At 38.7% G+C, this 15,940-nt stretch overlaps 1 protein-coding gene across 6 annotated transcripts in view; it reads left to right on the forward strand.

Moving 5' to 3' along the window:
• Positions 1-14,983, forward strand: part of ank1b (ankyrin 1, erythrocytic b) — a 97,896-nt gene extending 82,913 nt beyond the window's left edge. For 4 of the 6 annotated variants that reach the window (XM_081613520.1, XM_081613516.1, XM_081613518.1 and 1 more), the window contains 5 exons: positions 9,372-10,026; positions 10,115-10,250; positions 10,723-10,794; positions 11,747-11,841; positions 12,815-14,983. In XM_081613520.1, the coding sequence (XP_081469646.1) occupies positions 9,372-10,026; positions 10,115-10,250; positions 10,723-10,794; positions 11,747-11,815 (932 nt within the window). In that variant the 3' untranslated portion in view covers positions 11,816-11,841; positions 12,815-14,983. Of the gene's footprint in view, positions 1-9,371; positions 10,027-10,114; positions 10,251-10,340; positions 10,386-10,722; positions 10,795-11,746; positions 11,842-12,814 lie in introns of all 6 variants that reach the window. The other 2 variants (XM_081613521.1, XM_081613517.1) reach the window with 2 other exon arrangements.
• Positions 14,984-15,940: the final 957 nt, after the last annotated feature.

Raw genomic sequence — 15,940 nt, forward strand, 5'->3', positions numbered from 1 at the left:
TCGGGATTCTGTCCAACTTCTTCCTCTTTCTCTGAACCTGTGACACAACATACCAGCTGCCCAGCCGCCCTGCTCCTCGTCTTTCTCCTCCTCCTCCTCCCTTCTCCTGCTCTTCTTCCTCACAGCTCTACCTGTCCGACCTCTGACCTCATAAGAACCTCATTTTGACCTCTGGGCCTCCTCTTCTCTTGTCATCTTATTTCCCCCCTCGCTCCTCCCTCGTTCAGTCGAGTGGGGACCCTCTCCTCCTCTTTAAATCCACAGCTCAGTGTGTGTACTACTGTTTGTGCACGTGCATGCTGCATGCCTTGCTGTTACCGTACCGGAGGGTGAGTTTGCGTAAACGTTAAAAAAAAGTGAGCTTTTTGTTTCAGACTAACTTTTAAAAGATACATTTGTTTAGATCCAGTCAATTAGGTTTGAGTCTTATTCGCACAGCAGATAAATATTGAAAATCTGCTGGATTAACTGAGTGAGGTTATTATTTCCAAAGCATTCTTTACGTACAGGTCAAGAAGTCAGAAGTTTACATGCACACATCAAAGGCATGAGCGTCATATTCATTTTTGGGTCTTACTCATCCTTTTAATCCCTTTTCATAAAGTTTGACTGATGAGGTAAAATACAACTTCAGGAACTTCTAAAAACAAGAACTGGTTGTACAGGTTTGAAGTTGTTGGTTATTGTTTGTAATCCACTCAGGATTATTCAAACTGGCTCAAATCAGTTCAGTTCAAGTCAGATAGTTGCATACATTGTATATAAAGGCACTTTTTTTTTTACTGACTTTTTTCCTCACAAGCCTTGATGATGATATCATGGCTTTGTAAGCTACTTACACCTTTGTTCACAACATTTGAGTAAACAGAGGCATAACTGTGGGTGGACTTTAAGGCAGCATGTCAAACACTACTTACTTGTGTGACATCATATTAAAAAATTTAATTAAAATCAATCAAGAATTCAGAATTAGTTATTTTTGCACAATTTCAAGATGTCCTGAAGGTACTACATTTATCGACTTAAGTAAATAATTGTAACTACATCACCCAGTTGTATTTGTTCTTATGGAGCTGCAACAGGGTGAGGCCACACATCATTACCAGTTTTGAAAAGCACATTGCAGGTTTACATTGAGCTCTAAATATAACACATCTATATCAATATCAGTAAAATGTTTGTATATATTTGGGCCTGTATTTCTAATTTTGAACCTGTTTGGAGTAGAGAAAATTGACCAAACAAACAAAAAAAATCTAATTCTTGGATCTTGCATCCGTTATATTTCCAGTCCAGCACCAATAAAGAGGGGTTTAAGGAAACAGCTAAAGCTCAAAGATAATATATTATTAATGCTGATGATGAGTGTGTGTACATTTCTGATAAATACTGTATATGAGTGAGTGAGGATTTTGTACAGATGAACTGTGGTGTCTGCAGTTTGCCGTTTACGTTCTTAACATCAAACTGTGCATGGCATGCTTTCAGTGTCTGAATTAGCCTTTGCTGTGTATAACGTTCTCTCTGTTCAGTAGGTGTATTCTAATCTTGTTTTATGCCAAATTAACTCAAAAAGTGTTTCCTTTTCTTTTACTGTGAAACAAATGGTGTCATTTTAACAATATGCTGTTAACACATTGACTTCTGCATCGCACATAATGTTCAGAGAACAATGCTGCTGCAAACATGAAGTCTTTCTTTCATGGGCAAACGCATTCATCATACATTTGTCTTTAAGATTTTAAGAGCTCGGTGTTACCGAGGAGGGTTTGTTTACACTTGTTACTGCTCTTAACACAAAAATTTGCCCAAGTCTGAAGGACTCTCAGCATTGTTGAAACATTATCTGCTGGCAGGGATACTGGTGTGAGGGTGTGTGTGTGTGTGTTTGTGTATGGTTTGGATGTTCAGGATTTATTACCCTACATTTTAACCTCACATGTGACCCAAAAAAATCTACTTCATTCATCATATATAAAAGAATTTGAGTGTAGTCTTGTGTGTCCGTTTTTTTATTTGACCGTTGTTAAAACACTTAGTGTATCGTGAAGCGTGTTGTGAACTGTGCTGTCCTTTCTTCGTTTGATTTTAGGGCTTTTTTTCAGTCTCAGTAGAGCTAGTCTGTGCTTCACCATGTGTTGTGCCTTGGACACTTGTGTGTGTGTTTCTTTTAAACAACAGGAGTAAAAAGGAAGGACTAACCCTGACTCAACTAAAATCATTCAAGCTGCCATTCTAACTCATTCCTTCCTGTTCACCCTCATTCTGATGCCACCTCTGACCATCCTGGCCCTGTTCCATCCCAGAGACACACACTGTATTTCATAAGTCAATACATTCTGGGAATAAAACAAACGCATCATAAAGAAGTACTTCACTCACATAAGGAGCCATATGAATTGATTGGTGCCACTTAAAAGCCTTAAAATACCTTGAAATCCTTCTTTTAATGCAGTAGATTTGTGTCACACTGAAAAATGTAGACAAAATTGATCATTGCTTTGCATACGTTCATTCAGCAATCCATGAAAAATAATAGTAACACTTTATTTGAAGGGGTGTGCATAAGACTGACATGACACTGTCATAAACATGACATAACATCTGTCATGAACATAAAGAAGTCTTTATGAATGTTTGACTGTTGTCAAGAAGTGTCTGTCAAGTTTTCTTCCGGTTTGGTTGACTGTGCGATCCCCACTTGAAAGGGATTGTTTCCACTGTGATCTTTGAACTGGATTTCACTCAGAGACTTTAATTTCATTGGCTCATCTTTATTTTTCATGATGGTCCACATAGCTCAAATCTCAATTGCTCAATAGCCCATAGGTGAAAAACCTCAAAAGAAACAGAAACACATCTATTACATTCTGAAATTAACAAGGTAAATACATTGTGAAATCAGATTTCTACCCTTTCAAACCAATTATTTCAAAAGAATAATAAATAGAAAATATTTTATAGTAAATTCAGCAGCAATAAATAAATTGGCATTTTTATCAATATTTGTTAAAGACCCTCACAAACATTACAACCAACATTTCCTTTTTCTTTCTACTTTAACCAATAAACACCAAGTGTATTTTCCTTCTTTTTATTTTTTTTCTTTTCAACCTAGTAACTTGACCTCAACAAGACTAAACAACTTAATACAACAAACAATTCAGCATGAGCAGCAGCATTGAGCCTTACCGGCTGTCTTTCACAGCTTGTTGAAACTTTCACACAGTTCTGAGCTTAAATGCTCCAGCACTGTTTGCATCTCATGCTCTCAAACCAGGACTGACAAGTCAGTCACACCAAAAGTAGCTGCACTCTGATTGCCAGGAGATTGAAGATTGAGTCCACCTGGTTCTCCTCACCGACAGGCAGAAAGGAGCTGCAGAAAGGTGCAGGGGAGTGACAGAGGGGAGTGGTTACCTAGCAGGTCACCGGAACAGTGTCATTCGGTAAATAATGACACTTTTAATGCAAAGTTGCTCTAAAGGTTGCATTAAAAGTCCATTAAAAATGCCAACATTACATTAAATTATCATAATTTACAAAATCATGCAAAGTTGGCACTTTTAATGGACTTTTAATGCAGCTTTTTAGAGCAACTTTGTATTAAAAGTGTCATTATTTACCGAATGACACTTCATGACAACAGTCAAACATTCATAAAGACTTCTTTATGTTCATGACAGGTGTTATGTCATGTTTATGACAGTGTCATGTCAGTCTTATGCACACCCTTTCAAATAAAGTGTTACCAAAATAATTGCTTATAACAAAATCAGTAGTGTCACAATTGTTGGTTCATCGACTCTCTGTTTACAAACTCACAACAGGCTTTGGCTGTAGGATACCACTTGGTCTTTGTCTAGATTTGTGACCAATCCTGGGTCTCTTGTTTTCAGAACGAGCTTTCAGGAGGTGGAACTGAGATTTTCTTGGTCACAAAGTTGATTTTTGTGTCTGCTGAATTATTCATGTGTAGATTTGACCCATATGTTTTGCATCATTATCAATCACTTTTTAAACAGTCCAGGTAACACACCCTATGTCATATTTATCTGTGTGAAGGTGGAACAGGAAAAGCGTTTTTGTGACATTGCTCTCACTTAGGCGTCGGATGATAAATTAAACCTATCGACCTCATTTTAATTATCGTCTTTATCGTCTCTTCCGGCCTTTTTTCCTTCTGTTGATGACACTGAATGAAAAAAGGCTCAGCTCCGGTGCTCTCCACTGACCCAACCTTTTTCATTTCCTTAGTCTAATGTCCAGCGGACATTTCACGAGTTGTCGGCCCATTTTCAAACCCTGAGAGACACATTAGCGACAGAAATCCCAGGTATAACGGTTCGATCGGGTTCGTCATGCCGTGTGGTGTCCAGCCATATGGGCACAAAATAATGTCTACAAGTCCAGTTAACTAATTTTAAAATCAGGCATTAATCAATGCTTTACTAGAATCTACCTGTGATGCATGTGGCTAGAGTCAGCGTAAAGTCCTGACGGAATGAAAATCATTATAACCTATTTATGTCACGTTAACGAAGAACAGCTGAAAACTTACCGGGTTTATCAACTGTTGTAGCAATTTGGCTCCAACTCCTCTCCTTGTAATTTCTATATTCTTTGCACGAAATGTTGAATAAACATTAATGATGCCACAAATCATCTTCGATGTCCGCTGGACTTCGGGTTGCGCCGTTTTAGCTGTTTGGGATTCCCCTCCGTAATTTCCCCTCAGAAAGCACGGAGGAGAATCCGTGCTTTCTGATTGGCTACCTGTCACATTCAACGGGCTGCCTTAAGTTCCCAGTCGGGGAAAATCCCTGATTTAGATCGGAGCGGCCACGACGATCTACCGTAACACACCACACACTGCAGGATGATCGGTTAGATCGGCCAATGATCTAAGATTGTCATAAGGGGGGAATGGGGGCAAAAAATGGTGTAGTGTGAACTATTGCATTAGGTAGTCGGGTGTGCCCATCTTCTCTATTTAAATCTCGTGATTGCTGAAGGGCAATATACATACAAACTTCATAATCTGCACACTTTTGGTTGAATGCAGTATTTATTTCCACTTTGGCTTTATGTTGTTTAGTTTTTATTCAAGTACGTTTTTTGTTAATCGAGACTGAGAATCCATTTTATTTTTGTTTTTGGTTGTTTTGTTTATTTAGTTGATCAGTTCCAGTGCAACGTGTTCTTTTGAAAATAAAGTACATCTATCACGAATTTGCATGTATTATTAGTCATTTCCATTAAATCAGTGTCAAAAGGTCTTGAAACAATATTATCATTTATCGCAATAATTTTTTAGACAATCGTCCAGCAAAATTTGTTACCGTGACAGGCCTACTCCCACATGAATCAGATTCTAATGTTTTTATTGAACCTCAGAGAAATGCTCTGTTCAGCTTCAGAAACTAAAGGATACATTAAAATTATTCTACAATTACACTTATATCTCCAATGAATTGGTATCAGTCATTAGGATGTCATTATGAGAAACATTTTTCCCAACAAAATAAATGCACTGAAGTTCTTGCTTCTGTGCTCAGTGTGACATTAAGCTCCTGTAATAAAAGATGAATTTGTGTGAAGGCTTTTTGCACACCTGTACTACGGGTGCCAAAAGGTGTCGAGGTTGTATAATAGATTGTCTCTGTAATAACATGTGTCAACTGTTCTAAAAATTTAATTAAGCTGTAAGGCTTCAAGCTGCTTCATGCCAAAATGTTCACATCTCCATTACTGGGCCATAATGGGTACTGCTTTATACTGTACATTAAAAGTAAGACCAGCTGCAGATCTGCTGAATTTCACCTCTGTTAAATGACACATTAAGCAAAGAAAACATGTTATTTATGCTCAAACTTGATAGCATGTTGGTTAAATATGTCAAGTTTGGGAAGCTTTACCACATCTACATCAATTAGTATTTGACTACCGTGTATATGCCTTTACTGGGATTTCGCTTTTTCAGTTAATGACTGACAAAATCACGTAAAACATGTTTTCTGAATCCATTTTCATTCCTTTAGCTGACAGTCAATACATTTTGCTATTAAAATTAACATTTTGAAAATTAAGATTGAACTAAATGTAGTTTAAGACTTTTAGTGAGGCCAGGTATGAAGGACATTTAATTTGCATTCATTATTAAAAGTTAACCCTTGCATTAAAACCTGCACTAAATGTACTTTTACAGATATATTTGCATGAATATGTTTCTCACAACTATACTTTGGGCTTGATTTTGGATGAAGACCTTTTCACTTTTATTAATGTAAAAAAATTGCATATGTTTAAATAAGAAATCCTAGCTGCAATGCTGTCACGTTTTTCATGTTATAAAGATATTTTTGACTCAGGTTTAGCAAGAAATCGGTATAAGTGACGTGCATCATAATGTTCTAATTCTGTCCATTTTTCCAGCCATTTGTTTAGCTAATGTTTTAAGTAATACAGAAATTAAAATTCCCTACACAAAATTAAAAAATGTAAAATTATTAAAATGTTCCTTGCTTATTAACTCCTACAAAACTTGCTTATTGTGATTCAAGTGAGATTCAGAGTGCACATGGTGTTCATAAGAAAAATCATAATTACTTTTTGAACTTTAAAATTACCACCAAAAACTGTATTAATACAATTTTGTGTTTGGATGTGTACATTTGTGTCTTTCATGTACTGTCTTTGAAAAGCAAACAAAAACTTTAGTCACCTAAACTTATTATAGGTCGGACTCGAATAAAAGTTAAATGGCATTCAAACACCCCAAAAAAATCTATAAAAACATGAAACATCTTTCATATACTTAAAGAGACAGTTTGGATTTTTTTGAAGCAGAGTTTTGTGAAAAGGTGTTTTGTGGTTATCTTAATTTCAGGAGATAACTCTTTCAGTGACCTCAGATTAAGCAAAGAGATTGTCCATAGTTTTCTGATGACCTGGCAACTATTCAGAGGAGAGCGCCGATAAAAGTGGATTTGCTCCACTGTTGATCAAAAAAATGTCATTTCATTTACACACACAAACCTTTAAGCCACCGCGAGGGTTGCAATGAGGAATACCTGCACATTGGTCTGAAGTTATTCACTATGACGATCGTATTAGCTTATGTGTTGTGTAACAACCGTTATAAACGCGATGCACTACGAAAACAAAAATATGAGCTAAGTTCACGTGAATGCTTTTCGTTGATTTTTACCTTTCCATTCGATTGTTATTCTGGTCAAAGTATGCACTGAAACTTTATTTCTTCAATTGTAACTGGAAGTGGAGCCCCAGATATGTTTTTATTAAGGGAGCCATACAAACAGGCACAGCTTAAAGGAGGCGTCTTCTGCAGGTAAAATACTAACTACTCCTAATGACTCCACCGTTTATCCAAATTAAATTAGTTTTAAATCTATTAACTGTGTTTAACGTGAGTATGTATAATTGTGTGTGTGTGTGTGTGTGTGTGTGTGTGTGTGTGTGTGTGTGTGTGTGTGTGTGTGTGTGTGTGTGTGTGTGTGTGTTTGTAGAGGGACTTATACTTAAATGCCTGAGGTTCAGACTAGGATGCATGTTTCTGAATTGCTGCTGAATTAAGGGGAATGCAAGGACAACTAGCTTGCATTTTTCTTAGCAAAGCCTACTGCTGAGTCCCACTCAGGAACTTATGACATGGGTTGGAACGATAACAGATATTTCACAGCAGTTTTGTTTATTGTGTTATAACAATTCCTCTATGCTGTTTTGCTTAGTTTCTGATTTGGAAAGGTCTTTAATTGGGCCAAATTAAAAGACCCAGCTACAAAAACGGACATCCTTGCTTTAATGTAAATGAATATCGTGCCAACCCCAAAATCAACATGTAGCTACACTCACTTTTCTTTTTTTTTATATTTTATTTCCTGGGACAGATTACGTTCTGGGAATTCACTTTCTTTCTTTGATTAAAAAAAAAATCAAGAGCCCTGCATCATTCACTTCACAAACAAAGGATGATCCACGAAGCTCTTACTGTATGCCCTCACAACTTGCACATTTTGCTGTGTCCCAATGACAAAGACCTGGACTGAATTCTTTACATCAGACTAACTTTCTTACATCAATTGGGCAAAGTGTTACTGCAAAAAAAAACTTAATTTAAAATGTTCTTGTATTCTATTCAAGGGCATGCAGATAAAATGTAATCGCAGGAGTACTGCAGTTCTCCATTAAATAACTATTTTCAAACATAAAAATCAAACTCAGATAACAGGAACTTTGAACCAATTTGTCCTTCCATTATTTGAATAGGTTACTTCATCTAAAATAGGGTTTGCATGAACTATCTCTGTTTTGTGACTCGAATTACTACAACTGTAGAAATTAACTTTGCCTTTTTTGCCCCACTAGTCATGAGCTGGAAAGCTAATCTGTGTTTCATCACCATGGAGAGTCTATGAGTAGAGATGTACTGGATCAGAATTTTGTGGTCAAGCTCCAATCTCTGATTTTATGATGCTTTGACCTGCCAATGCTTTTAGCCATTTCTCATTTGTTTTTAAGAATTATGATATCATTCAAAACACTCTTTTAGCCTTACACCTGTTAGTGATTTATATCAGGTGCAAGAACGGAGTATGTAAAGCAGGATTTTACCATCCTATTATTACTGAAAGACCAAATGAATATTGCATTGATATTGTAAAGTTTCTTTAGCAACTTATGTTTCATTTTGCATGACTAGCACAGCTAGCAAAAACTAAAACGGCAATATTTGTGTGTTTCACAAGATAGATCCTTACTTTAACTCGAACATTAATGAAATGCTGCCAACATTTCCATATTCAGCATTTTTTTTTAGTTTTGCCGTCTCGTTGCTTCGATGAGCCTCAGACATACAACGGCACAGAATGACATAACACATTAAAAATGCAGCCTCCTTATAAGTAGCGTTCACATCTCTGGACATCATGTGTCTTCCATCCACTCTGAAGGTTGTTGTCAGCGTGACCTGGCAGCTCTTCCATAAAGTGACTCTTCCTTTTCCAGCATTTAACTTTCAAAATGTGTTTAATGTTTTGATTTTTGCACATTGCAAGAACGCCTCTTGGAAAATTCTGAGCATTCCAACATTTAAAATCACTGAGGTTTTCAAAACTCCTGTCACCTGGGCCTGGTTTTAGCCAAATGCAGTACCGGACAAAATGTATTCTGACTGATCAGTCCAAATTCTTAGAATGTAGAGTCTCTGCTTGTGTATTGGGACACGGCTAAGCTCCACTGTTTCTTAAGTAGGTTGGAGAAACAGTCAACATGTAACCTCCCGACCCTCCCCATGGCTGTGCCTGCTCGGTGTTAGTGTTTCTCTTGTCTCGCCCCTGTCTTCCTTCCAGGTTATGGGCTGGTGCAGGAGGAGCTTGTGTCCCCGGCCTCCATGCAGTACAGCTTGCCCTCTCCATTGGGTGTGGAGCCATACTGGCAGGAGGTTTCCAGCCTGGAGTGTGCGCCCATTGCCACCACGGAGGAAGACACACTAATGGAGATGTCGGATGTTCAGGTGTGGCCAGCAGGGGTCAGCCCCTCGCTGGTCACAGTTGAGGACTCGTCGCTAGATGGTAGCAGTCGAGCAGATGACTCTGAGGGCGCGACGCTTTCCTTGCCCTGCAGCTTGGGCCGTCCAAGCAGCGGAGCCAGTGGGGCCAGCGGTTCCATTATGGAGCTGGAGGAAGAGGAGGAGGAGGAGGAGGAGGGGGGAGAGGTAGAAGAGGAGGAAGTGCCACAAGAGCCAGCAAGTGCACTGGCAGAACGGGACAGGGTGAGGGCCACTGGTGCTGTTCCCAAGGTCAATCTGAACGGGCAACCGGGAGGTCAGAGGTCAGACGCAAGGAGAGGGGACGGTGTGGCGGTGGGAGGAGGAACTAAAGGAGGAGTTGGTGGTGTGGGGCTGGGCTCAGTGGAAGGGATTTCTCTTGTTGCAGGCCAGCAGGTGTATGCCCAGCATGGTGAGATGACTGGGCTCAGGCCACCGGAACACAACGGGGACAACCGGTACGTCGTCTTTAAGGTGCACCGTCTCAACGCATTATGAGATCACAGTTCCCCCTGCTGACATCGAGCTGTGCTTCATTCTTTGCAGGATGGTGGGAGGTGGAGCATTTCAGCCATACTTGCCAGACAAGGACTCCCTGCAGGGCTGGGTGGGCTCGGCGTCATCCGGACATGGCGGAAGTGTGCCAGGCTTGCACACAGTCCAGGAAGCCTTACTGACTCCGGTGTGTGATACTGGTTACTCTCATGTGCTGCGTGGGCACTTCCTGCAGGGCATGCAGCCTTTTGACAAGGGGCTGGGCTTCTCTCATCAGGAGACGGGCCAGCAAGCTTGGGAGCAGGAGCAGAGGCGTGGCCAGGTCAGGTTGCAATGCCGACCACCCGCCGCTTCCTGCGCCCGGAGAGGGAAAACATCTTCATTTCGTTAACTTTTTTTTTTTTTTTTTTTTTTGAATACTCAAATTTATATCCAGCCATTTGCACAATCATCTGTACTTTTTAATCTTTTTAAATGACTCAACAATCATCAGGACTGATGATTGGTCATTTTGATCAATTTAAAGACCCAGACTAAAAGGATTTTTTCCCCGACGAAAAAATTGTTTAACATCAATTTCTCAGATTCCAAAAAAGCATCTCAAGCACTCAAAGTTGATATAAATCATTATTTGATTGTATTTTATTATCTATGTTCAGAAAGAAGAGAAGGCGGACTGCTCTGCCGAGGCTAAATTTGTTGAAGAACGTGGAATTGCGCTCTCTAGAAAAGTAAGACTGTTTGTTTCACATTTTCCATGAATTTTCAGCTTCATGTATGTTATTATTTTCATTCCACACAGTAAAATCATTAAAGTAGCATATAGGACATTGGTCTGTTTTAAACAATGAAACAAATACTGCATTTGGACAGCATTTGTTTTCAAGGATATAGTATCAAATTAACTATTTTAGGTTTTACGTTGTCAGATAAATATACAGTAGTCAGTGGAAGGACAGGCTTAGTCTCTGAACTAAATACTTTAAGGTTTTTTGTTTTTTTCTTTCAGAAATATACAGGCAACTTTTTCATTACCCCTAGTGTGTTTTTGTGTGCACAAAAACTTGTCGGCAATACAGTTGTTCAGTCTAACTTCTGAGGTTTCCTAAACGTTGCAGGACCTTGTTGAGTAGAAAAATGTGATCAGTGCTTGAGTAGCATTTTACCAGCTGAGCAAAATGAATGAAAATGAGTTGCAAAATAGATTAAATGTGATTGTGTAAGAGATTTATTTAAACTCGCAGCACAGCACTGTAAAAGCATGGTGGATTTGCTCAAGGTTATCATGATAGCAACGTCTCACACTATCCACACTTTCACACAAACGCTACAAGTCTAAACTCACATCTTGTCATTGAAGATCAGCTACACAGAGTGAGACACACAGAAGATCATACATAGAGGCCACAAGGATTTCGGTTCATGTTGGATTAAGGAATTTTGTACAGTTAAAAGGATAAAAAAAAATCAAAAACAACTATGACTCAGATCATTCAAAGAATAAGAAATTTCATATGAAACAAAACACAAAATGAGTGAATTTGGTGCCTGATTTGGTTGGCCGACTGCTAAAGCCCTTTGACACCCTGAACATGTGAGCCATAGTTAGTTTCCTACTCTGGTTTCAGCACTTAACTGGTCCAAGTGTTGTCTCCTTCCTTCCTCCTGCCCTCCTTGCTCCAGGTGGGGATGGATGTAAGAAAGGGTGCTCAGTCATTGCAGCGCACCAGTCTCCGGAGAGTTAAACACTGAAATACACATACTGCCCGGTCCTCCAGGTACGGGACAACAAAACAAGCACTTGTGCATCCCAGTGCTTGGACAATAACCTGTGTGGTGACTGCTACCAAATCTGATGGAGCCTAATAGTTTCTTACACCAACTTTGTTTTTATTTTTTGTTTTTGTTTTTTTGTTGGTTTTTTTCTTTGTTGCTCCAAGTTAGAATCCCTTTTTGTAATGCTTTTTGGATGAAAATGTTTGGTTGTTGTGTAAAATGCACAGTCTGCAATGATTTGACACTCATTTAAATGCTGTACTTTTCTGTATTTGAAATACAAAGACAGCAAGGTTTTCCTATTGAATTGAAATATCAGTGGTTAAATTCTATGTGATTGCCACGAACACGCTTCAGAAATGACGGACTATTACTTTTTAAATCAACTTTAGAAAATAAAGTAGAGGGGAAAGGAAGTTGTTTTAAGCCTAAATAACTTACTGTAGCTGAAGCATAGGAAGAAAAGAAGATACGAAAGAAAAGAAACAAAATAAGGCAACGAAGAAAAGCTTAAATCTGAGTATGGAAAATCATCTGGAAATGGAAATATTGTGGGAAGCCTACAAAAGACTTTACTGTGTTTTTATTTTGACTGCCTCCTGTGAACATATTAGCACTGGTGGCAGCCTACAAAGCAGTATCCGTGCTATGGTCAACATGTGGGTGGCACTACTACCACCTATTGTCAACTACAGTAGTATTTGTCAATGAATATATTCAGATTCTTTCATTTTGAAATTCATTTCTGCCAATTTAGCATGTTTCTGTTTTCCATGTTTCAGTGTTTTCAAATCATGACCTCCTGCTGTTAACAGCATTTTACACAGCTTCCCAGCCTTTTCTGAAAACTTGATTATGTCGTTGTCTACGCTTTCATCGTAAAATTTTAGAAGGCCAAAATAATTTTGTATGCATATTAAATCAGTTTTTATATTTCTATTGTTTTTTTTGTTTGTTTGATTTTGTTTTTTTCAGGACCGGAAACCCACTGCCAAAACACCCACCACAAAAACACGACCAGAACGAAGATGGAAATGAAGAGTTAGAAGATGTGGGGAGGAAGTGGAGAAAACATACCAGGACAACCAGAAACATCCTCAACCTGTGATCATGAAGCACCACAAAACAAAAGAAGACGAGAACAAAAAGAGGAGTTGAACTTGTAGTTTTATAACATTTGTAAAGAAAAATATAACTAAACAGAGGCATGGTAATTCATTTTTATACAAAAAAAAAAACTATAAATGTTCGTAAAACAACTAAGGAAAAAAAAAAAGCAACAAAGTGCTTCCTGTGAACTGTAATCGCATGATAACTGCTGGTGCATGCCCTTTGACCTTTTGAACTGTCATTATCTACAAACTGAAGGAGTAAAAAAACTCAAGGTACAGGGGCCGGCCCGTGCATGGGTCATAGGCCTTTTTAAAGGACCTCATGCCCACTAACTGGAGCCGTTTGTCAGCGAGTTGAGTCCGTTAACACTGCAGCCAAAAAAAAAAAAAAGAACACACAACTCCCTCACAGGACGGCTGTATATGCAGCAAAGCCTCTGCTGAGCCAATGCTTCTGTCATCGGACCCTTCCTCCTCTTATTCTTAATGTGATATATGCACTCTATGCTCTGTGGACATGTGTGTGCGTGTGTGTGTGCGTTTAAATTGCTCTGCCGCATGTGTTACCTTGCTTCGAGCTCTGCGTTGAGCCTCGCCCGCCCCCTCCCCTGATTGGCTTGTTGTCTCTGTGATGTCACGGCGTGCTCGACCTCTGCCAAGAGAAGGCCGCCGGCTCTTCCCCGCTTGTGAGTTCTCGTCTGCGTGTATCTATGTTTTTATTTAGATTTATCCTTAGACGAGCTCGCTTCCTCTTCGGTATCTGTCCGCTTTGGTTCTCCACTTTGTTTGACTTTGGTAGAGAACTGGATCTCTTTAATTCCCTCGTGTCTTCAGGGGTAATGTGTTCTAAAGACATCGGAATGTTTTCCTTGGAAATGAGTTGGTTGCTTGACGGCATTGCACAGCAGCTCTGTGATAAATATCTTGACTTTTTCCTTCCTTATGAGATTTTTCTGGTTTTTCTTGGTAGCATATCTCATTTTGAGCCATCTTTACTGGTAGCCCTCGTTTATATGCAGTAAAAATCGCAGGTCTCCTCTATCCATTTGACTTCTCTGCTCCATCTTTTTTTTTTTTAATCTGTGTCAGCTGCGGCATCTTGCTGTCAAATTTTTATTTATCCATTCAATACAAAAGACATAGAAGAAATACTGAAGAAGTTGACTTTTAAGACATTGCTTGGAAAATTCCTGGCAAGTGTGAAAGTTGCAGGTGACAAAACGTAAAGCGTGGACAGAGAGGTAGCACTGTGACTGTCCGGTTATCACTGACCCCAGACTCGTGAACTTTCTATACGTGGCTTGCAAAGGTATTTATTACTTTGTGAACATCTTCTGATACTTCTGAAGATGCGGTCCCATCTTCTGATGGGACCGCATACTGCACAGTTGTGAGGTAAAAGGATGAGTATATGTTGTTGTGAATGTTTTGCTACAAGTAAAAAAAGTATAGGATGCATTTTCAACAGCAACCCTACGATTACAGGGTTACACACATATTTTTTTTTAAAGTTTTCTAATTTAAAGTCATAATTTTTCATTTAAAGCACCCCTTGTAGGCTTGTTGTTGTGCCATGCGCTTTCCATCAACAAATGACAAAAACAGGGCTGTATGTGGCAGAAAACATCCCCAAAGTGGTTGTCGCATGACAACCACTGAATCCTGAATCCTGAAGATGTTCTATATAAATACCTTTGCAAGCCTCAGTACATTCAGATATAGAACATGAAAAAGCACATAAACAAACAAAATAAACTTATGGTTGAAATGTCAGAATGTCAGACAGCTTTGCCACAGCAATAATGCCTAACAAAAAGAAAAGATGGATTGATTGTCCAGCAATTATGATCTGTGATGTGTTTTTTTTATATATTACTATTATCGTTATTCATTGTTTAAAGCACTAACGTAGAAAATCTAATTTCGCTGAAGTTATTTTTAAAAAGTTTTTGTTGAGATGGAGTCACCCAAAATCAGTGTTGCTTTCACTGAGTTATTAAGGCTATTAGTGTTTCACACATGTAATAAAAATTTTAAAAAAAAAATCAAGCTCACATTACTGAAAGTCATGTATCTTTCAACACTTTATGCAGAAACCGGACAGCAGCACTATGTAGACTTTGTATCACAGTAGCACACGTTTCTGGAGCGTCTCAACACTATTTTATCCCACAAGTACTGTAAATGCTACTGTAGCCTGAATGAGTGCAGCACAGAATGAATGCACATATTTTTCATATGCTCTCCATGCAAGCAACCTTCATCAGATAATAGCACGTTTTATAACATCACATTTTACACTCAGGTTTTTTTGTTTTTTTTGTTCTGCTATGTGAAATGAAAATAGTGTTGAAATACGGATCGCTCGATGGAAAATGAGGTTGAGTCTAGGCAGGCGCACCGGAAACGAGGGTTGTGAATTTTTTGGTCCTTTCGAAGAGGGAAATCTGTGTATTTTTTTTTTATTATTATTTTATGGGGCCGCATGAAACAGAAAGGTTTGTTTATAGATGTGTGTCAGATTCTATTGATTCAGATGAGACCAAAAAGTAGTTTTTAATGCGTCTGAATGAGTCCTCTTGTTGCAGCCCTGGCAAATGGGTTTTGTTTATCCCACTTCATTTTAACACCTGATGAACAAAAAGTAACCAGAAGCAGAGATGACTGCATTTATTTATTTATTTATTTTTTCATATTTTTTTGTTTAGTTTTTTTTATGTTTGAATTGAAATCCAGCACTTTCTAAAATTACTGGCAGTAGCATAATCTTACACTGAAGATTGTAGAGAAATATAACCTTGGGGGAGGCAAAAACCTGTGTCACAATTACTGGAACCTCTGTCAATTGAGATAGAAATAAAATCAATTTTAAGCTAAGAACGGCTTCAATGAGTAGCATTTTGGGGTTACTGTGTTTCCATAGCAACCGCTCTACGTTATCCACATGCTAATGTGAGGCATGGCGGAAGAAAATCTTGTCAGTCCATCT

The sequence above is a fragment of the Poecilia reticulata genome, chromosome 12 (assembly GCF_904066995.2).
Source record: "Poecilia reticulata chromosome 12, P_reticulata-male-v2, whole genome shotgun sequence".
Lineage (NCBI taxonomy): Eukaryota > Metazoa > Chordata > Actinopteri > Cyprinodontiformes > Poeciliidae > Poecilia > Poecilia reticulata.